The sequence below is a fragment of the Netta rufina genome (assembly GCF_964035555.1).
Source record: "Netta rufina genome assembly, chromosome: 30".
Classification (NCBI taxonomy): domain Eukaryota; kingdom Metazoa; phylum Chordata; class Aves; order Anseriformes; family Anatidae; genus Netta; species Netta rufina.
In genome coordinates, this window is record NC_140154.1 from 2,168,701 (window position 1) to 2,190,264 (window position 21,564).

At 67.4% G+C, this 21,564-nt stretch overlaps 3 protein-coding genes across 6 annotated transcripts; 1 reads left to right on the forward strand and 2 right to left on the reverse strand.

Moving 5' to 3' along the window:
- Positions 1-186: 186 nt before the first annotated feature.
- PAN2 (poly(A) specific ribonuclease subunit PAN2) lies at positions 187-10,789 on the reverse strand. 2 transcript variants are annotated; one of them, XM_084303706.1, is made up of 26 exons: positions 10,721-10,789; positions 9,967-10,267; positions 9,272-9,441; positions 9,060-9,180; positions 8,900-8,977; positions 8,481-8,748; positions 7,973-8,315; positions 7,361-7,457; positions 6,596-6,715; positions 6,305-6,424; positions 6,105-6,233; positions 5,756-5,955; positions 5,334-5,473; positions 4,882-4,988; positions 4,273-4,371; positions 3,704-3,780; positions 3,068-3,209; positions 2,660-2,797; positions 1,970-2,029; positions 1,766-1,856; positions 1,531-1,688; positions 1,272-1,415; positions 909-1,088; positions 695-788; positions 397-594; positions 187-321 (listed from the first exon to the last, which is right to left on the reverse strand). In XM_084303706.1, the coding sequence occupies exons 2-26, from the start codon at positions 10,246-10,248 to the stop codon at positions 287-289; spliced, it is 3,591 nt and encodes a 1,196-aa protein (XP_084159832.1). In that variant the 5' UTR covers positions 10,249-10,267; positions 10,721-10,789; the 3' UTR covers positions 187-286. The 2 variants fall into 2 exon arrangements, with proteins under 2 accessions (XP_084159832.1, XP_084159831.1); XM_084303705.1 differs by having other exon boundaries at positions 5,334-5,476.
- Positions 10,790-12,924: 2,135 nt separating this feature from the next.
- Positions 12,925-14,451, forward strand: IL23A (interleukin 23 subunit alpha; the record flags this gene model as incomplete). Its single annotated transcript, XM_084303666.1, has 4 exons — positions 12,925-13,110; positions 13,275-13,376; positions 14,090-14,215; positions 14,302-14,451. The coding sequence occupies 4 exons, from the start codon at positions 12,925-12,927 to the stop codon at positions 14,449-14,451; spliced, it is 564 nt and encodes a 187-aa protein (XP_084159792.1).
- A 230-nt stretch (positions 14,452-14,681) lies between these two features.
- On the reverse strand, positions 14,682-20,685 carry STAT2 (signal transducer and activator of transcription 2). Of its 3 annotated transcripts, XM_084303711.1 has the most exons (23): positions 20,638-20,685; positions 19,733-19,864; positions 19,507-19,657; positions 19,331-19,429; positions 19,149-19,241; positions 18,990-19,068; positions 18,814-18,899; positions 18,573-18,721; positions 18,346-18,504; positions 18,119-18,271; positions 17,983-18,003; positions 17,775-17,868; positions 17,614-17,670; positions 17,461-17,544; positions 17,286-17,387; positions 16,849-16,984; positions 16,711-16,760; positions 16,508-16,596; positions 16,307-16,443; positions 16,031-16,219; positions 15,892-15,949; positions 14,892-15,793; positions 14,682-14,820 (listed from the first exon to the last, which is right to left on the reverse strand). In XM_084303711.1, the coding sequence occupies exons 2-23, from the start codon at positions 19,861-19,863 to the stop codon at positions 14,684-14,686; spliced, it is 3,156 nt and encodes a 1,051-aa protein (XP_084159837.1). In that variant the 5' UTR covers position 19,864; positions 20,638-20,685; the 3' UTR covers positions 14,682-14,683. The 3 variants fall into 3 exon arrangements, with proteins under 3 accessions (XP_084159837.1, XP_084159836.1, XP_084159835.1); XM_084303710.1 differs by having other exon boundaries at positions 17,461-17,670; positions 18,573-18,718; XM_084303709.1 differs by having other exon boundaries at positions 17,461-17,670.
- Between the last annotated feature and the right edge of the window lie 879 nt (positions 20,686-21,564).

A 21,564-nucleotide genomic window follows, 5' to 3' on the forward strand; every position in this document is an offset into this window, starting at 1 on the left:
CCCTCTCCCTGTGCTGGCCCCGCCCCTCCGCTGTTGTCCCCGCCCCTCGGCGCTGTTGTCCCCGCCCCCTCCCGGTCCCGGTCCCGGTCCCGGTCCCGGTCCCATCCCCGCAGCAAGGAGGAGGCGGCGCGGCAGGGCCCGAGGCTGCTTTATGGGGGGCGCCCGGGCCAGCGGGCGGGGGGGGGGGGGAGCAGGGCCGCTTCCCGGAGCTGCCCCCTCCCGGGCCCACCGGGGCAGCCCCGCTGCTGGTTCCAGTCCCGAGGCGGCGGCGCTGGGGGCGTCCCGGTCACAGCGGCAGCACGGGGGGGAACACGGCGCCGTCTGCCGGAGACAAAGCGGGGTGAGGGGGCGCGGGGCGGGGGCCGGGGGGCAACGGGGGCTCCCGGGGCGCCTTACGCTTGGGGCTGCTCTGGCTGTCGGGCTCGGGCACCTTCCAGTCCAGCTTGCGGCCCTTCTCGTACAGCGCCTTCAGCACCTTGCGGAAGTCGTCGGGCTCGCTGCCGCCCTGGCTCAGCTCCAGGTACTTGCGGTAGAGCTGCAGCGCCGTGCGTGCGTCCTCGATGCTGTCGTGGGTCTCGCCCTGGATCTTCAGGTCTGGGGGAACAGAGCCCCCCCCCCCCGGCTTGGTCAGGGGGAGCAGAGCCCCCCACACCACCACCAACCCCCTCCTCGCGCTGAGGATGCCGCCACTAACCCAGGAAGTACCAGGCGAGGAAGCGCAGGGAAATCATCCTCTTCCTCGGGATGTGGAACAGGTAGACGGTGTCGATCACCTGGTCCTTGGGCACCTGCGGAGCACAGAGGGGGCTGCTAACGGCTGCACCCACGGGGGGCGAGCCCCAGGGTGACCGTGGGCCCCCAGAGCCTCCCCCAGCCCGTGGTTGGGGAGGGGGCCTCAGCGCTGTCACCATGAGGTTGATGACACGGAAATCCTTCTGCAGCCCGTGGCCCACGAACTTGACGCCCACGTCGATGAGGAAGCGCAGCTTCAGGTAGGTGGATTTGAGCGTGGTGAGGTGCTTGGAGGAGATCTTGGCGTCCAGGTCTCCGGGCTTGATCCCGGAGTACTGAGTCAGGTAATCCACCACCTGCAGAGACAGGGCCCGTGCTGGGGGACTGAGGGCTTCACCCCCTCCCCGTTTCCCCTGAGAGCATCCCAGGGAGGATGCTGACATTATTCTGGGTGCCCCTCCACCGAGTGGCAAAGCAGCCAGGCTGCGATAGCCCTGTAGGGCTGGGGAGCTGTGCAAAGCCAGGCAGCAGCCCCCTACCTGCTCTTGCGTGGAGATATAGTCATCAATGAAGGGGACGCCCTCGTTAGGGCCCTGGCCGCGCACGCACGTGATCCTGGCCACCGACATCTGGCTGGGTTTGATGGTGGACTTGGTCCCATCGCTGCGCAGCTCAGCCTCCTCCTGCGACGAACGGGAGGAGAGCTCAGAGACCGGCAGCTCCTGCAGTGCCCGTGGGACCAGGGGCACCCCAAGAAGCTGCCCCCGCCCCATTCCCTGCCCCCGGGAGGGACCCGACCTCGTTCAGCGTGACGAACTCGGCATCCAGCCCCACCAGGTCACCCGCCTGCGGCATCTCGCTCAGCATCAGGGGGATGAACGTGGCGTGACACTTGCGCTGCTTGCGAGCCAGCGAGGCCTCCGCCAGCAGCACGCTGGCTTCGATGGGGTTCTTGACTGCAGGAAAAGGGGAAGGGCGATCAGCTGGGAGCCCGTGGCACTGGCCGCACGGCCACTTCCACCCAGACACTCACTGACGAGGTTGTACTTGGCGTTGAGGTTCCTCCGGGCGTAGTAGAGGATCGCCGGCACCTTCCAGCTCATGTCGAACTGCACCGCCTCGCACTGTGGGGAGGGGGGGGCCGTGCAGGGACCTGCTCCCACATCCAGCAGGAAACCCCCCGCACCCCAGCTCGACTCGAGGCCAGGGCAGACCCCGCTGCGCCCCAGGCACTCACCTTATCCACGGGCTCGATGAGGAAGTCGTTGAAGAGATACCACTGCTGGTGCGTGACCCCCTGGCAAGAGACACTGCATCAGGGACCCTCCCCCACAGGCGAAGGCAATGACTCCTCTACCTCGTTACTGGGGAAAGAGGGGTGTGACAATGCCATGTGGGAACTCCCGCCCTTCCTGAGACACTGTGGGGAAACCCCCACTGGCCTGGGTGGTGACGAGCGTACGCGAAGCTCTCGGGCTTGGACGGGCACTCCATGGAGATGCAACAGATAACAGAGAGGGATGAAGTCTTGACATACTCTGGGAACTCCTGGTTTGAGCATCTCCACCAAATTAAAGAACTGCCCCGACCAACCCCCTTTCCTCTGGAAGATGAGGTCACAGCCCTTTTACCTGGAACCACAAGGGCAGGCTGGCAACGTGCCCATGGGGGAGGAGGAACTAGCCCAAGTAGGGGTGGGAAGAGCACTTCTTCAGCCCTCTCATCCCCATAAGGTGCCTGAGAAGCACTTGCCTGTTGAAAACTGCCTGACATCCTCAATAAATCGCACTCAAAGCCTTACTAAGAGACCTAGGAGTGGGTCAGTTAGACTACCCGCTCCCTAAGCGAGCTCTGGGCAAGATCTCCTGGGCAAGGCAGGGTGCCCGGGGCGCAGGGCTGCTCCCACAGGTCCCGCAGGGCTCCTCACCTCCTTCCGCTGGTGGTAGGTCTCTCCCACCTTGATGTGCCCCACCAGGCTGCCCCCTGTGCGGGAGTCCAGGATATGGACAACGGTGGCCATGAGGTCATAGACGTACACTGAGTCGGGGTCATCGGACGGGCTGAGCTGCAGGAGGAACCAGCCCCGAGGGAAATGCCCGATCTGTCCTCCAGGCAGCTCCCAAACCTCCAGCCCAAACCCCCGCGCTCAGACGTGCAGAATTTTCCAGGCTGGCCATGCGTAAGCCACTGACGGCTCACCCGAGGTGTCTCCAAGTCAACCCCTTTATCTCTCGCCCACAGACACTCAGCAGAAAGCGGTTGTGAAGCAGTTCTGCTCCCGCAGCCCCACGTGCACGTGACCACGCAGCCCCAGGAGGATCTTGTCAGCCTTTACCTCATCGCTTTCACTCCAGTTGCAGACGTCTAGCTCCTTGTTCTTGGTCAGGCTCATCTTGATGGCGTGGGGGATCCAAATGTTCTTCAGTTCCTCCACAGAAGGATACGAATGCCCCGTGTCGGGGTTCCCCAGTTCCTTCCTGCAAGGAGAATCACAGAAGGCAGAGCGGGAGGGAGTCACGAGATGCCTCCTAGCCCAGATTCTCTGGGGGCAGGATCCGCACCACCCAAGCCACCCGTCAGCCAGCCTGTTCCTAAACCTTCCACGGGACAGACAGGGAGTGCCAGAGCTGCAGCACAGCTGCCAGCTGCCTAGAGCAGGGCCTTGGGAAAGGCAGCTGGCTATGTCAGCCAAAAAGGGCCAACGCGTGGTGCTGGGGCTTTTGTCAGTCCGAAAAGGGATGGGGAACAAGGGCCGAGGGTTCATGGGGGTATCTCAACGCCATGCTGTGCAGAGCACCCCTGCAGGATCAGTCTCAGAGCAGCAGTGAGACTGTTCCAGTTTAGGGCCCACAAGAACTACAGATAGGTAGATTATCAAATTCTCATTATGAAATGAGAAACGGCCCTGAATTCCCCAAGGCTGGGAGGAGCAATGCTCAGCTAGAGCCACCACCCCAGAACAGTCACCTACCACTCTCCAAGAGAGATTTCTTTGCCTTTGGTGATCTCAAAGCCTCCTCTCCTCATCATGGCTCTCTGAAACGCATACTGGCAACGAAACACAGGGAAGTGTCAGCATGGAGTGACAGGCCGGGCTCGGGAACACGTGGGTGACAGCCAGACCAGCAGCAGGGAAAAGACAGGGGCTGTAAAGTCAGCGACAGGGAAAAAGGCAGCAAGGGAAACCCAACTGTCCACCGGCTCTGCTGGGCCCGTGCTCTGGGAAGCAGGCACCGCCTCGTTGCTCCTAGGTCCTAGGGGGCTGGGGGAATGAAAGTGTGATTCTACTGTAGTCCTGTCAGCTTTGCCACGGCAGGAGATCTTGGCTTTTCCGACTCCAAACGCACAGCTCGTGCTACAAGCATGACCAAATACCAGCATGTCCTCTGCAGATAAAGTACGGTGCTGCTTGGGTGGAGAGCAAGAGACTGTTAGAGACAGCGAGATCACAGGGAAAACACCTCCGCAGAACTGGACACGCAGCAAACCCTGTGCGCCAGGGAGAACAAGCCTGCTTCTGCCCCAAAGTGTCTCCCCCACCTCAGCCTGCGTCTTCCAGAAATCTGCTTCCTTGGAGCTGTTCACCTCACAGTTAATGACCAGGACATCTGGCAGGCAGCGGATATTCCGGGTCTGAACCTGCAGAGAGAGCGGGAGATGGAAGCAGGGCAGCGCTGAGAGCCCTGGGGAGGCTCACAGCAGGATTTGGGACAGCCCGATCCTCTTCCCTCCCCCTTGCCTTTGCCTACAGCACCGCCTCCCTCCCCACAGGCTCCTGGCTGCTGGCGGTCAAATAAGGGAAACCGAGGCAGGGAGCAGGCTCCCGCATCCCCAGAGGCTGTCTCAGAACAGGTGTGCTTGGCTCCTGGGGGCTTCCCCCTGCCCCGGGGGTTTCAGCTGGGATCTGCATGACCCACAAGCCATGTTCCAGCACCGCGCAGCCCCAGCAGCCCAGGGAATACCCCGCGCCACGCCGGCTTGCAGGCCAGGCTAGGAGCGGAATCTCCTGCATCCACTCAGGAGGTTCCCCACTGACTAATGGAGAAACTGCCCCCGCTCCGCCCGAGGCATGGGGCACTCACACCCCTCTCCCACACCCCCTCGCAGCTCACGGAACACCATGTGCTCCTGCTCCGCTCCCAGGCTCACCGTGGGCTGGTACTTCTCACAGTTCTCACACCAGGCCTGCGTGTTCTGCTCCAAGCAGATGCTTCGCTTTAAAATTTGGGCAAACTCGTAATCTTTGACTGGCTTTTCTGGAGGGAGAAAGGAGAATAACGTCACCTTCCAACACACAAATCTTTACCAATACAGCTCAGCCAAACCTCTGGGGTTTTCCTCATAACCACCAGGGAGAAGGTCAACCCCCAAATCTGCCTTTCTGTAGCCAAAAGCTCAGCTGGTTGGAGACCCACCGCTCGGCCTCGGCTGCCGGGCCTCCCACAGGCCAGACAACTGCAGGAGGTCATCACTGCAGGTGTCCCTCACCTGGAAAAATCACATCTCACCCACGCAGATAACGAGCCCTGCTCGGCTGCCCTGCCCCAGGGGAAAAGCAGCAGCGTGGCAGCTGCCAAGCCCTGCCCTGCCCTGCCCGTTACCGGTGCTCTCAGGGTAGGAGAGGGTGAAGAGCAGCGTGGAGGACACGCGGACGGTTTCCTTGCCGCAGCGACACATGCTGCAGTTCTCCATCTCGCAGCTGAACAGCTGCCCAATAACCGAGTCCCTCGAGGACCCAAAGCTGCTGGAAAATAAAATAAAATAAAATCTGGGTTAGCAGGATCCCAGCGATCCCTGCAGAGCAGGGCTGGGTGGTACAGGGGGCTGACCACTGGGGATCCACGCAGCCCTGCCTGCACAGGGCCTGGGAGGGACAGGGCTCAGATCCTGCTCTAGCCCACAGATCTGTGCGCTCCCCTGTGGCACCTGGAGCAGATGTAGGTGGCAAAAAAGCTCCTTCCCGAGGGACAGATGAAGCCACTGAGAGCCAGACCCCCTCCCCGCCCCCAGGCCAGGGAGTTACCTGCTGCCAGCCCCCCGATAGGCCTGCGGTCCCTCCTGCTCCTGGGTTTCCTGGTGCAGCTGAGTGAGGATGAAACGGTTCCAGCTCTGAATCAGCCGCCCCAGGTTCACCTTCCCTGTGGCTTCATCCGAGTCAGCCAGGATCAGCCCCAGCGCTGAAGCCTCTGGGATTGTGCGGAAAGCCCGCAGGAAGTTGCTTCCCTGGGGATGGGGCAAGAGCGGCACGTCACAGAGATCAAATGACAGGAGTTTCCACGCTGGCTGATGCCATCTCCTGAGAACCCAGCACCACCCTGCTCCCCCGTGCTCTCTCCCTGCTGCTTCACAGCACGCCTGGGCCAGCCGCTAACCTGGCAGGGGTCTCCTCGGGACAGGTCCAGCATGTGGAAGAGCAAGCCCAGCTCACAGCCCAGGCAGAACTCCTTCTGGCACAGGTGGTTCTGGACCAGGCAGCGGACCGGCTCCAAGAAATACAGCACCTGGCAGAGACGGGGCTGTCAGGAGCGGTCCTGGGGCTGCAGCAGCCTGGGCAGGGCTGGGCATCTCCCACCTGGATCATGCAGTTGCAGTAGGCATTGGGGATATGGGGCTCCAGGCCTGCAAACAGCGTCTTGTTGTAATGCTTGAAATCGAAATCTTCCAGCCCCAGCTTGGAGTATTTGATTGTGACCTGAGGAGAGATGCAACGTGCCAAACAAACGCCCTCCCGTGGCACAGGACACCTGCGAAATGTCTGTGTCTCCCCACACTGGTAAGCTGGTGCTTGGGCCCACCAAGGGTTCTTTGCCAGCCCCCTCCCCGCCGTGGCCCTGGGAGGCTACTGGGAGCCCTGGGAGGCTACCTTCCTGTACTTCTTGGCCACCATGTAGAGGTGTGGCTCCTCTTCTCGCCCAATCGGGGACTCGGGCACTTGGCTGAAGCTGTCAAACTCATTGTCTGCCTCTTTTAACCGGTAGGGGATCTGCAAGGGGGAAGAGAAGGAAGAGCAGCTGAATCCTGAGGTGAAGCACCACGCCACGTACTGACACGAGCGACTCCTGGGCTTTCCTGCCTCCCCGAATGAGCAAAGGAATAAACCAGAAGGGAGTGGGGCCCTCCCTTAACCTGCACGAGGCCTCCACACCTTCCTCGTTACTAGGGACTTATCACTGGGGGAAACTACAGCAGCGCTGCGGGCAAGGACAAAACACAGCAGTGTTTTCCCAAGGACCAGGGACGTGCCCTAAACCTCCGGACCGGACAGCTCAAACCCTTCCTACCGCAGGGCGAGTTAGCGAGGGACCGGGCTTCTGGCCCGACAGGGGGACTCCAATGCTGAGCACTGGTTCACCCTCTGACACTGCAGGAGAGCTGTTGAGCCCAGACCACGCGTCTGCCTCCTGGCACATCCCCAGCCAGAGAACTGCCCCTCCCAGCCCTGTCCCGAGCCCTGCAGAAAGCTCCGAGGTCATTTAGCACGAGCAGGAGCCCCGTCCTTCCCCAGACTGCACCAAAAGGGTGCAAGTCCCAGAGGCAGCAAACCCCTGCCCCGACCTCAGGGCAGAACCCCCCCAAGTCCTGCGCAGCTGGGCCGTGGGATGCTCAGCACCCTCCTGAGAGCAGGTACCTGGTTGCGGAGCTTGGTCCTCGGGTTTGGGGCGTAGCCAATGAACCCCACCTTCTTCATGGTACGCAGAATCTCAGGATCTACTGGAGGGGCTCGCCTACAAAACATGCCAGTGCTCAGCGGCTGCTCCGTTTGGCAGCGTCGCTTCACCAGAACCTTGCTGGATGCACTCAGGGACCCACCGGTGGGACAGGACGGTTCCTCCCCCTCACTCACTGCCCCAGAACCTCTGGGTTCATTTTCTGCCACTACAAAGTGCTTGGGCTCCATCAGAGAAGTGCCGAGCACAAGCGTTTAGGACAGGGCTCAGGCAGAGAGAAAAGAAAAGTGCTTCCACACGTGCAGAAGGAAGCCAGGGCCGAACCAGGATCTCCCCCCAGGACCGTGAAGCTTTCACCGTTCCCTGCTCCCTTCAGCCCTGCCCATCGGTTTTGCTGTGCGAGGGGGAACTCATCTCTCATCTCGTGTTTTGCCAGCCACGAGACAGGAAGCAGAGCCCAGCTCCTGCCCCCGGGGGGCGCCCAGCTGCCCCCAGCCCCGGGTGGGAGAGGATCCCTGCTGGGACCGGCTTTCCCACTCTGTTTTTTTTACTGGGAGAGACCGGCAGATTACCGGGGTGCGGGGGCCGAGTTGGCAGCGGGCCAGTCCGAGAGCAGCGTCTCGCTGGTGAGCGGCACGGGGATGAGCGAGAGCGGCACGAGGTCCTGGTTCCAGTCCAAGTGGGGCAGCGTGTCCACCATGCAGGGCAGGGCGAAGTCGGTCTCCCGGGAGTAGGCGTTGAAGGTGACCTCCGGGGAGTCGGCCCAGAGGTGGACGCATCCCTCCGAGTCGCCGAACACCAGGGCCTGCTTGCTGGCCGAGACGTCGAAGGTCATGATGAGAGGCCCCACGGTGTTCACGTGGAAGATGTCGGCCGGGTTGGCGAGGCCGGTGGGCTCGCAGAACTGGCACTGACCTGCGAGGAGCAAAATGGCATCAGGGAGCAGGATGCCGTGACCCCAGCACAGCTCTCGCTTAGGGGAGCGCCTGGCTGGGCTCAGATCGCTCCGCCAGCTCCGTCCCGCAGGGGTTTGACACCGAGAAGGGGCAGAGAGGAGGTGAGGGACGCGGCTTCGCCCACCTGTCTGGGAGATGATGGCCAGGCGGGAGGTGTAGGTGGGGATGAAGCGGAGGAAGAAGGGGTCGATGTGGACCTGCAGCGGGGTGGTGGCCCGCATCATGCGCAGGTCGTACACCTTCAGGAAGCGGTCGCAGGCCAGGCCGTTCATTCGGCTGGAGAAGCCGCAGGTCACCAGCAGGTTCCCGTGGACATCAAAATCGGACAAGCTGCCTGAGTAGGCATCAAATTCGTGTTCCACCACAAACGTGCGTAGATCCCGCAAGGAGACCTGGGAGGGTAAGAGAGGGGTGCTGGGTGCACAGCTGCCGGCCACCTGGGAGCCCTCTGAGCTCTGGGAAAAGCCAGAGACCGAATCCAGGGCACCCCATGGGGAACCCGAGCACCAGCGGGGCTGCCAGGCAGGATGGGGATGGTGTTACCTTCCCCGAGGTGTGCCCACAGAAAAAGAAGCGGTTTGATTGCCTCATGATGGTGATGCCGGGTACCTCCACGGTGTACTGGGAGGGACACAGAACAGGGGGTGAGCGGGGCTGAGCACCAGGACAGAGCACACACAGGACACGGTGCCCCAGGCCGCACCTTCTGCGTCTCCTGGACGGTGTTGAGGTCTATCTCTACCACGTGGTTCTGCAGCCCACCAACGAGCAGAGTGCTGCTGTCTGTGAGCAGGAGGCTGTGCATGTCCTCGGAGTCATCCATGCTGCAGAGGAGGAGAGAGGACAGAAGCTGGGACCTTCTCTACCGAGCTGGGACTGTCCCCTCATTCCCAGCTGCCAGAGCAAAGCACTCACAGGTAGTCAAAAATGATGAGGCCCCCCCGTGACATGTACTTCAGGTTGGTTTTGGTCAGGAAGAGGACGCCGTTCTCCAGGCTCTGGATCTGCCGGATGTCATCACTGCTGTTCACTTGGAAGGACGAGTAGCGCTCCAGCGTCGGGCCGAAGAACGAGGTGGCATGGCCCTAAAAGCAGCCCGGGACAGGCTCATCAAGACCCAACCCCGGCTTTGGCTGGACGTGACACAGGCAAACGCCCCTCTGCACCAGTCTTGGTCGAGGCAGGCTGGAGCCCGAAGGACTCCCTGCCTCTCTGTGTCCCCAGAACTACGGAAAATTGTTCAGACTTTTCCCTCGTAGGCAGACACGAGTAAAGAACCAAAAAGCTCCACTGTCCCAAGACGTCAGGGCAGTAAAGCTACTTGGGAAACACCTGCAGGCAATTTGGTAGACAAATAAGCCTGAGCATTTCCCGTGTTCCAGGACGCATCAGCCGCTTCCAGCCACAAACCCCCTGCATCTGCGCAGCACACCTCCCAGTTTCCAAGCCAACCTTTCCAGCTATGACTCAACCCAGCACCGCGCCGCTCTCTGCTTGCAACCAGCTTGTTGCAGCGTTCGGGTCTCAGGCTGTGACACCCGCAGAGGCACCCACGCCGCTGGCAGCCCCCTTGCACGCCTCGCTCCTCACAGCGGCCCCGAGGCACCTACCCCGTGGTTCCCAACCCACAGCATTTCTTCGTGCAGGTCAAAATGGGAGACGGAGACGGGGACGCCCACTTCGGAGACGGCGGTGTGCAGCTCGCTGTACATGCCCTCCACGATGTGCACCGAGTCCGGCACCGCGATGCCCTCCAAGGGCACCCCCTCGGCGTCCAGCTCCACGTTCTGCAGCAAGCTGGGGTTCAGGTGCGGGTCCAGGACGGGGTCGAGCGCGGGGTGGAGAGCGGGAGCATACTCGGCGAGGGAGGGGTCGAGCCCTTCAAAATTCATGGTGAAAACCGGCGGCTCCCTGCGAAGCAGAAAAGGAACTGAGCGGGTCGGCCAGAAACACCGAGGGCCCGGTTCCTAGAAGCGGCCGCACAGGCACGGTGACTCCGGCCGGTGGAAAAGGCGGCCGGAATCCCCGGTGAGCGCAAGGTGCGCCTCTGCCGGCCGCGGACACGGGCGGCACCGAGCCCACGCACGCAGCCGCCCCCGTGAAGTCCCCTCCCGGGACACACTCAGCGCCCCGTCACGGCCGGCGACCGCCTGGGGACGGGGCCGCGGCGCCCCGGGCCCGCCGACAGCAGCCCCGGGAGCCCCCGCGGGGAGCCGGGCCCCGGCCCCGGGCGGCTCCGGTGCGGCGCGGCGGGCCCGGGCCCGGCCTCCCGGGGCCGTCCGCACCGGGAGCCGCTCCCCCCCCCCCCCACCCGCAGCCCCGGGGGCCGCAGCGGCCGTTCCGGGGGCCGCCGCCCGCCGTTACCGAGCAGCCCCCGGCGGAGCCCCGCCGGGCCGCCGCCACCGCCCCTCCCGCCGTCGCTATGGCAACCGCGCCCCCCGCTCTCCCGCCCGGAAGCCGCCCCGCCCCTCCCGTGAGGCCGGCGAGCCAATGGCAGCGCGGAGAGGCGGGCGGTGACCAATCAGCGCCAGGGGGAGGCGGGACGAGGCGGGCGGCCCGCCGGACGGCGCGGCGGAGGGGACACAAAACCGCGGGCGGACGCGGCCCCGACGGCGCCGGGCCCTCGCCCGCCCCGCCCCGCCCCCGGGCCAGGCCGCGCCGCGGAGGGGGGCTCGGGGTCCCCACGGGGCCCTGCGGACCCCCCACGGACCCCCCACGGACCCCCGGGTGCTGCAGGAGCCGCAGCCCTGGCCCGTCCGACGGCCTCCCGCAGGGTCCCACGGGGTCCCGCAGGGTCCCACGCAGTTTCACAGTGTCCCGCAGCATCCCACGCGGTGTCCCGCAGTGTCCCACGGGGTCCTGTAGGGTCCCACGGGGTCCCCTGGTGTCACACATCGACCCCTGCCACCCCACGGGGTCCCATGTAGTGTCCCACGGTGCCCCACAGTGTCACACGCAGGGTCCCACAGTGTCCCACGGGGTCCTGCAGTGTCCCACGGGGCCACACGGAGCCATGCAGCATCCCACAGTGTCCCGCAGTGTCCCACACGGTGTCCCACAGTGTCCCACGGGGTCCTCTGGTGTCACACATAGACCCCTGCCACCCCACGGGGTCCCATACAGTGTCCTGCAGTGTCACACACAGGGTCCCGCAGTGTCCCACGGGGTCCCACAGGGTCTCGAGTGGCCCCACCGTGTCCCACACCGTCCCACGGGGTCCCACGGGGTCCCACACAGTGTCCCGCAGCATTCCACGGGGGTCCCACAGGGTCTCGAGTGGCCCCACCGTGTCCCACACCGTCCCACGGGGTCCCACGCAGTGCCACACACGGTGTCCCGCAGTGTCCCACGGGGTCCCCCGGTGTCACACACCGACCCCTGCCATCCCACGGGGTTCCCACGCCCCCCACCCCCCCGGGCCCAGCACATCACCCCCCCACTGCCCCCAGCCCGTGCCACAGCCGCTGTTCTCCCACCCCCTCCCCTCCCGTCCCGGAGCCCCGCGGCCGGGCTCGGGGCTCCGGGGGGGGGGGCGCGGAGGTGTCGGGCACCCGCCGAGCCCCGGGGCCGGTCCGCGGTGGGGGCGAGGGCCGGGGGCGCCGCTCCCGGGGAAGGCCGGGGGCAGCCCCGCCGGGCAGGGACCGGGAAGCGCCGGAGCCGCCCCGTCGGGGCCGCCGCGATTGCGGAGCCGCGGGCAGCACGGCCCCGCCCGCCGGGACCGGGGCTACCGGGGGTGCGGGGGGGCCAGGGCGGGGGTCACCGGGGGCCACCGGGGACCGGGGCAGCCCCGCCGGGGCACAGCAGAGCCGGGGCCGTCCCTGCAGATTCCCCGGGCGATCGGAGGGCACCGGGCGGGGCCGGTGGTGCCAAGGAACGGGGAGGGGGGAGCTGGGGGGCACCGGGTGAACACCGGGGGGCACCGTGGGGACACCGGGGGACACCGGGTGAACACTGGGGCGACACCGGGGACACCGGGAGCCGTCGGGTGAACACCGTGGGGACATCAGGGGACACCGGGGGACAGCGGGGGCCCCCGGGAGACAGCGGGTGAACACCGCGGGGATATCGGGGGACACCGGGAGACAGCGGATGAACACTGTGGGGACATCAGGGGACACCGGGAGACAGCGGATGAACACCGTGGGGATACCGGGGGATACCGGAGGACACAGTGAGCCACCGTGAGCCACAGGGTGAGCACCGGGGGGACACCGGGGCCCCGCTCCGCGCTGCACCGCGCCCGTCCCGTCCCGTCCCGTCCCGGGCGGGGGCCGCAGGTGAGCCCGGGGCGGGAGCGGAGCGGGGCCCCGGGGTGCCCGGTGCCGCCGGGCGCGGAGCCACCAGGAACTGCCCCGGGTTTTCCTGCCCGTCCAGTCCCAGCGCGGGGCCGGGGCCGGGCGCGGCGGGGCGCAACTCGGGGACCCCGGCCCGGTATCGGTTCTGCTTTCGGGGGAGGCGGCGATTTCGCAGTAACGGGGGGCGGGTGCCACCTGCCCCGGGGATTCCCCACCTGCCGCCGCCGCCCCATAAGAGCCCGGTGGCGGCTCCGGTGGCGGCACCGTCTCGCCATGGCCCCGCTCCGTCTCCTCTGCCTCTGCCTCCCGGCTCTGCTGCTGCTGCTGCTGCCGGCGCCGCCGGTCTCTGCGGCTCCGGCCCCGGCCCCGGCCCCGGGCACCGACTGGGCCGCCTGCAAGGACCTCTCCCGGGAGCTGTCGCGGCTGCTGGGGACGCTCAAGGAGCCGCACTCGGAGCTGGTGAGCGGCGGGGCTCGGCCGGGGCGCGGGGACCGGAGGAAGCGGGGGGTCCCGGGGGATGCTCGAGGAACGGGGGGCCTGGAGGACACCCGGGGAAGGGGGAGGGCAGGCTGCCCCGGGAGGGGTCGGGGGGCACGGAGCCCCTGCTAACGCCCCTCTGCCAGAACCGGGTGCAGATTGCTGTGGAGGACCCCGAGGGGGATTGTGCCACCCGCATCCGCTGCAGCGATGCCTGCGACCCCCCCACGCTGGACACGAACAACACGGTACCGGGATGGGGGGGGGCAGGGGGCTCGGGGGTGGGCTGGGAGGGCGGTGGCAGACCCTGAGGGGGCTCACGGGGCGTCCTTGGGGGTGGCCGGGACACAATGGCTCATCCCCAACGGGGCACGGGGATGTTCTGAGGATGTGCCTCAGGGTGTCTGGGGGTCCTGGGTGTTGCAGAGGTGCATGAGGGTCCTGGGGTAGTGGGGAGGTGTCTGGGGGTCCTAGGGGCGATGCAGTGATGCCTGGGGGTCCTAGGGGTGGTGGGGAGGTGTCTGGGAGTCCTAGGGGTGGTGGGGAGGTGTCTGGAGGTCCTGGGGTGGTGGGGAGGTCCTTGGGGGGTCCTAGGGGTGATGTGGAGGTGCCTGGGGGTCCTGGGGTTTTGCAGAGGGGCCTGGGGGTCCTAGGATGGTGGGGAGGTGTCTGGGGGACTCAGGGATGCTGGGGGTCCCCGAGGTGGCCAGGGGATGTGCCCAGGGGACCCAGGGGTGCTGGGGATGTGCCTGGGGATATTAGGGGCGCCAGAGATGTGCCCAGGGGTCACAAGCGTGCCTGGGGGTCTTGCAGGGAAGAAATGTGCCTGGAGGGTCTTGGGGTTGCCGGGGATCTGGAGGGTTCCCAGGGGATGTGGTGGGAGGTCTCAGGGTGCCCAGGGATGCCCAGGATGGTCCCCGGGGGTCCCGGAGCTCTGGCCTCACCCCCACTCCTCCCGCAGCGCTGCCTGCACCGGATCCTGCAGGGGCTGCAGCACTACCGGGACCTGCTGGGCTCCGAGATCTTCAAAGACAACCGCCTGCCGCAGCTCGTGGCCACGCTGGACCGGCTGCTGGGGGTCGTGCAGGTGAGCGATGCAGCACTGCCCCTGCCCTGCGCCCGGGACAGCGGCACCCCCAGGTCCTGGGCCCGCTGACCTCCTTCTCCCCCTAGCAGGCACCCGGCCGCCCCTGCCAGGCTCCCACCACCCCAACCTGGGCCGAGCCGCTGCTGCCACAGCTGCGGCACCAAGCGCTCGAGCGGCTCCAGTCCTTCACCGCCGTCATGAGCCGCGTCTTCACCTACAGCGCCAGAACTCACTGACGCCGCCCGCCCTGGGCTCCCCCTTATTTATTCCCCCTCCTCCCTGAGGGGCTATTTATGTGCCGTGCTCCCTATTTATCTGGGGTATTTATGGGTTTCTAATAAAGGGCTGAACGATGAGGAGCTGCTGTCTGCTGCGGGGCTGAACCCAGGGCGGCCCCACAAAGCACCAGGGGCAGCTGGGGGGGGAAAAGGGTTTATTTACAGGGGGAGATGGGGGGGTGGGGGAAAGTCACTGGAAATCACTGGCATCGATGTGGAGTGGGGGAAAGTCGGTGTCCACAGCAAAGAGGGAGCTGGCGGCAGGCAGGGCTGTGTCCTCGGGCTGTGGCAGGAAGGGGTCGCGGGGGTCCAGGAGCACGGCGTTGCCTGCGGGACACAGGGGTGTCAGTGCTGCGGGACCCCCGTGGCCCCCAGCTCCCCCAGCCCCAGGCACTCACCCCCCAGCCTGGCGTCCATCTGCCCCAGCCCACTGTCCATGTTGGGCATCAGCTCCACTGCCTCCAGCGTCTCCAGTGTCCCCGTGCCTGGATCCAGGTCTTGCTCCAGGCACTGCAGCAGCTCCTGCATGCCCTGGCCCTGTAGCACTGGCCCCAGGTCCTCCAGCCCCGCTGGCAGCAGCCCCTGATCGTCTGCGACTGGCAGTGGCTCCGCAGCGCCAGGGCCTGGCTGCGGCAGCCCCTGGTCCCCAGCTCCCACTTGTTGCAGCACCCCCGTGGCCCCGGGCGCTGATTGCAGCGTCCCCAGCACCCCGGGCACCACCTGCAGCGTCCCCAAGTTCCCTGCTCCCACCTGCAGCATCCCCTGGCCCTCGGGGATGAGCTGCAACAGCATCTGCGGCTCCACGGCCCCAGCTGCAACTTGCTGCATCCTTTGGTCCCCAGCCCCGCCTTGCTGCAGCATCCCCGTACCCCCGGGCAGCACCTGCAGTGTCCCCAAGCTCCCTGCCCCCATCTGCACTGTCCCCTGGCCCTTGGGGATGAGCTGCAGCACCAGCTGCGGCTCCTGCACCCCGGTCCCTGCCTGCAGCATCTCCAAGCCCCCTGGGCCCACTTGTGGTGGTGCCTCTGGGGCCCAGGCCCCTGGCTGCAGCGTCCCTGGTCCCCTGGGGTGCTGCGTCCCCGGGCTCGCGGCCACCACCTGCAGCACCCCTGGGCTCACAGGCTGCAGTGTTCCTGGTCCCAGGGGCTGCTGCACCCCTGGGCTCCCGGCCACCACTGGCACCGTCCCCGGGCTGGTGGGCTGCACAAATCCCGGCCTGCTGGGCTGCAGCTGCAGCGTCTCCAGGTTTTCTGTGGCAACTACCAGCTCCTCTTCTGTCTGCCATGCCTCGTTGGCCTGCCTGCAGGGACACAGGGCAGGTCCGGGTCAAGGTCAGGGTTGGGACTGAGGGGTGAGAGGGGCTTCCTCCCCCCGGGACCGAGCTGTCCCCTGCCTCACCTGGAGGACACGCGGATGAGGCGCTGTTTCAGGTATTCCTTCTTCTCCGTCAGGCTCCCTGGGGGCAGAGAGGAGAGTTTGGAGGGGGCGGCGGGGGCTCCATCCGCACCGCGCCGAGCCGAGCCGTGCTGTGCCGTACCCTCCTGCCGCTGGCTGTAGTGGGGACCGAAGGCTTTGTCCCGGGGGGTGTCGGGGTACAGGAACAGGAGCGGGTTCTCGGGGATGTTCTCCTCGGCCAGCAGCTGGTAGTCGCGGATGATGTCGGGCAGCGCCAGGGAAGCCAGCTCCACCGAGGTGTAGGGAACCACGGCCCGGAAGGCAGGGCGCCCTGCGGGACGGGGCGCCGGGGGTCAGCGGAGGGGAGGCCCGAGGCCGGGGTGAGGGGGTTACCCCGGGGGGGGGAGAACACACTCACCGCTCTCGGGATGCTCCACCCAGGTGAAGGTGACCCCCCCCAGGACGCTCTCGCTGAAGCGAATCAGGAACGTCCCCGTCCGCTTCCCCTTCAGCAGCTTCTTCTCTTGCTTGCGGCTCACGAAGCCCAGGATGAGGCTGGGGGAGGTGTCGTCAGCCCCTGTGGCCCCCAGCCCCCCCGGCCCCCCAGCCCCAGCCCTACCCGTCCTTCCAGAGCTTCTTGAGGTGCTCCTGGAGCAGGCCCAGGATCCCGTCCAGCCAGGCCCAGAAGGAGAAGCCGGCGGCGCCGTCCTGTGGGAACGGGTGTGTGAGTGGGGGCGCACAGAACCGGGGGGCACAGGACCTGGGGGCGCAGGACCAGGGGATGCAGGACCCAGGGGGTGTGCAGGACCGGGCGTTGCTCACCTTGGAGAACTTGGACCAGGTCAGGACACTCTCTGGAGATGGCTTCGAGCCTTGGGGAGGTGAGAATGGGATGAGGCGGGGGGCACAGCTCCAGCCTGGGTGCTCAGCGGGGCTGGGGGGGCTGACGCCCGACCTTACCAAGCAGTTTCTCGGCCAGCATCTGGAGATGCTCCCGGCTCAGCCCCCGCTCGGCCACGCTCTCAAACTGCCAGCTCAGCACCTCGGCCAGCAAGGGCCAGGGTGCTGGGGGTGGCGTGGCGAAGAACTGCTGGTCCTGCAGGGATGGGGGATGAGGGAAACGGGGTAGGGATGAGGCTGGGGACAAGGCACGGGGCAGGGACAGGGGATAGATAAAGTAACAGGGCATGGGGTGGGACTGGGACCAGAACCAGGGACAAGGATGGGTTGGACAGGGACTGGGAACAGGAGCTCAGGACAGGACATGGGGACAGAGAGCGGGCCTGGAGCAGAGACAGGACACCGGGACACCAGGGTATAGGGAGATGGGGCTGGGAGGGAGACACGGGGATGGAGACAGTGGGGAGACAGCGTGGGGCTGCACGGGTCCCGCTTGCCTTGGGGTTGGGGCTGAGCATGTTGAACCACAGGATGGAGGCCCAGGCGCTGGAGAGCTGGTTGTTGCTGTTGGAGATGATGACGAAGGGCAGGGTGGAGGTCTGTGGGGGCAGCAGGAGGTCAGGCCGGGCGGTTCTTGGCCCCCCAGCCCTCCCCCCAGCCCCCTGCCCTCACCTCCAGCTGCATCTCCAGCCCGCAGTACGCGTACGCCAGCGTGAAGGTGATGCGATGCAGCTCCTCCGTCACGGCCAGGGGACCCTGCGCAGCCGGGGCACCGTGAGCCACCGGCCACCCTGCGCCCCCGCTGCCCCGTGACCCCGTACCCACCTCATTGCAGCCTTTGTTGCCCTTGCCCGACCCACTGATCTTCTGCTCCTTCAGCGTCTGCGGGGCAGGAGAGGGTCAGCGCGGGGCCTGGGGCAGGGGCTCGGGCTGGGGGCCTCTCCCGCTGCCCAGCCCCACGGGGACCCAGGTGGGGGGGCTCGTACCAGGTACTGGAAGTCGCAGATCAGCCCCTCCCGGGAGTTCTCCCCAGCCAGGAGGGTTTTGCTGCTCGAAGTCAGGATGTTGAACTTGCGAAACCTGGGGGTGGGGGGGAGAGAGGCCATGGGGGGGAGGCCGCTGGGACCCCTGGGGAAGCTGGGACCCTTGGGTGGGCACCGGCCCTGCCCACCACAGCTGGCGCTCGGCTCTCACCCTCGCGTCTTCGGAGGGTCCCTGCAAGAGACAACGCAGAGTCAGCGGGGTTGGGACCCCGGCCCACCCAGCGGGGCAGGGGCACCGGGGACTCCCCCCGGGCCGCACAGGAGCCCCCAGCGCGGTGGGCGCCGACCTGTCGATGTGGATCGTGGCCTCCATGCGGTGGTTGCGGTCGTGCAGGCGGACCAGCAGGCGGGCGCGGGTGCAGAACTTGCTGGCCGTGCGCAGCACCAGCGGCCGCTTGGGCGTGTTGGGCATGCTGGGCTGCTGCTCCACCACGAAGGCGCTGGGGGCGCGGGCAGGAGGCGGTCAGAGCAGCCCCCGGCCCCGGTTCCATCCCCCCCTCCCCGCTATCCCCACCTCTGCAGCAGGCAGGTGAGCTGCTCCCGCAGCCGCGTCTCCAGGAGGGGCGTCTCTGCCTGCAGCGGGTCCCGCTCGTAGGTCACCTTCTTCTGCAGCTCCCCCAGCGCCCGCAGCAGCTGCAGCAGCTGGAAGAGCCCCTCGCCCAGCCCCGTGAACCTGCGGGTGCCCCCCGGGAGTCAGCAGGGTCCGGCTGCCCCCCCTCTACCCCCCCAGCTCAACAGTACCAGGCCTCCAGCTGCTGCAGGCGGGTGTCCACGGGGGCCCCCAGGCAGCTGCGCTGCTGCCGCTCCTGCCAGGCCTTCAGCTCCTGCTGCAGGAAGTCCCGCAGGGTCTCGCTGCGCCCCAGGAGCTGCTGCATCTGTGCCACCACCTCCTGCGGGGACACGCGCCCTGAGCGGGGGGCACGGAGCGGCTGCAGACCGCCCCCCCCCCCCAGCCCCGGGTCCAGCCCCAGCCCCCTCTCACCCGCCGCTGCCGGTCCAGGTTCAGCAGCTTGGCCTCGAGGGATTGGACCTGCCGCTTGTACTCAGCTTCGTTAGTCTGGTCCTGGCCTGCGGGCAGTGGGGTGGGAGGGTTGGGGGGGCGCAGGGCAGCACCAGCAACATCCCCCCCCCCCCAGGGCGGGCAGGATCAGGCCCTACCTGGCAGGTAGTGCACCTTGTAGCAGAAGTCGAAGGCGTCCTGCGTGTCCTCCAGGTGCCGGAAGAGTCGCTCGAAATCCTGGGGACAGAGGGTGTGAGGGTCCGGGCAGCCCCTGTGGGGCTGGGGGGGCTGGGGGGGGCTGGGGGGGGGGCTGTTACCTGCAGGGCTGTGTGGAACTCAGCCAGGCGCCGCTGGATCTCCTGCTCCCGGTCGCTCTTCAGGGGTGTGCTGGGCGCCGGGGCGGCCTCCCCCTGTGGAGGTCCGGGGGGCGTTGGGCACCGTTTGGCTCGAATCCACCACCCGGGGGGGGCCCTGCCATCCGGGGGGGGCCCCGTCCTACCTGCCCTGATGCCTGCCCCAGGCGCAGGATCCGCCGCTCCTCCTGCAGCAGGTTGGCCACCAGGTTGGCGAAGCTCTCGGGGCACTCCTCAAAAGCAGCCTGCGGGGAACGGAGACAGGGACGGGGTCAGCGGGCACGGAGCCCCAACCCCGACCCCCCCCGACCCCGCTGCCCACCTGGAGGTCCCGGCGCGCCTTGCGCAGGTTGTGCTTCAGCATGAAGTCCTCGTCGCCCAGCCCCAGGCTGCCCAGGCGCTCGTCCAGCAGCGCCAGCAAGGAGTGGAACAGCATCCGGGCGTGGGACGAGAGCGGCTCCGTCGCCTGCTGCCTGCGGGCACCGCAGCTCAGCGCCCGCGCCCCCAGCCCCAATTCGCCCTCCCCCCTCCGCCCCCCCGCCCCGTACCAGTCCTGGTCCTCGATCCAGGCGGCCAGGCACTGTCGCACCGCCATGGGCAGCGCGGCGGCGGCGTAGAGCTGGTGCACCTGCTCCAGGTGGGTGTTGGCCAGGTTCTGCACCTCCTGCCACTGCGCCATGCTGCGGGGAGGGGGCGACAGGGGGTGGGGGGTGTCGGGGGGGGGGGGGGGGGGGGGGGTGTCAGGGCAGCCCCACGGACCCCCCGACGACAGCAGGGCCGGACGGGGGATGGATTGGGGAACTCATTGCCCGCTCCCCCTGCACCCTCCTGCCCGACCCCTCCCAGTCCCCCCTCCTCCTGGGACGCTCCCCCCCCCCAGCAGACCCCCCCAGGCCCCTTCCCCAGGCTCCTCGCTGCCCCCTCCCAGCAGCAGCCCCGCAGGGACCTGCTCCCTAAAATGGGGCACGTGCCAGTGACCCCCACCCCGGACCCCCTCCTTTGCAAAGGAGCCCCCCGGGCACGCCCAGAGCCCCCCCGCAGGGGACAGCCCGCAGGGAACACCCCCGATCGGGACCCCCCCTGCAGGAGACACCCCCCAGTGGGGTCAGCCCCCGATCGGGACCACCCCCCCCGCAGGGGACACCCCCCCACGGGAACAACCCCCGATCGGGCCCCCCCACCCTTTCGGGACCCCCCCCCCCCCGCAGGATACACCCCCGGATCGGGCCTCCCCCGCAGGTGACACCCCCCGACCGCGACCCCCAACCGCAGGAGACCCCCCCAGTGGGGTCACCCCCGCCCGGGACCCCCACCCGACAGGGGACACCCCCGGATCGGAGCCCCCACCCCTTCGGGATCCCCCCCCACGGAAGGGGACCCCCTCCCATGGGGTCACCCCCCGGTCGGGACCCCCCCTCCCCCCATTGGGACCCCCCCCCAGCCCCGCGCCCACCTGGGCGCTCTCCGCGGCTCTCCCGGGGCAGGAAGGCACCGAAGCCACGCCCCCTTCTCCGCTCCGCGCCGTGATTGGCGGAGCGCGGCGGCGAGGCCACGCCCCTCGGCCGGCTGCTCATCGCGCGTTCCTGGGGGGCGGGCCGCTTCCCCGAAATGACGTCAGAGGGCGGGGCCGAGAGGGGGCGTGGCCAGACGGGACGGGCGGGGGCGAGGGGGCGGGGGCGGGGCCACGACGTGGGCGTGGCCAGCGGGGCGCGGGAGGAAATGGCGGGGCCGGGCGGGGCCGGGGGGGACCGGAGGGGGGGGGGACGGGGAGGGGCAGCGCCGTGGGGCCGCCGGGGGGGGCCGGGGTCCCGCTGCCCACGGGGCCGGGCCGGGCCGGGCCGGGGTGACCCAGGGCAGGGCCGCCCCGCGGGGCCAAAGTCCCCGTGCCCCAGGGCAGGGCGGCCCCGCCGTGACCCGGGGCTGGGGACAGGGAATAGGGTAGGGATGGGGACGGGATGGCAATGGGGACAGGGGATGGGGATGGGGACGGGAATGGGGATAGGGATGGGGCAGGGATAGGGATGGGGACATGGAAATGGGTGGGGATGGGGACAGGAATGAAGATAGGGACGGGGAAACGGATGGGGACAGGGGTAGGGACAGGGAAGGGGGTAGGGATAGGGACAGGGGACGGCAATAGGGACAGGGGCAGGGGATGGCAATGGGGGATGAGGGCAGAGGACAGGGATAGGGCAGGGATAGGGATGGGGACATGGAAGTGGATGGGGATGGGGACAGGGATGGGGATAGGGACAGGGGCAGGGATGGGAATAGGGACAAGGACAGGAGATGGCAATGGGGACAGGGGCAGGGTATGGGAGATAGGGACAGGGATGGGGGCAGGGGACAGGGATAGGGACAGGGACACAGAAATGGGTGG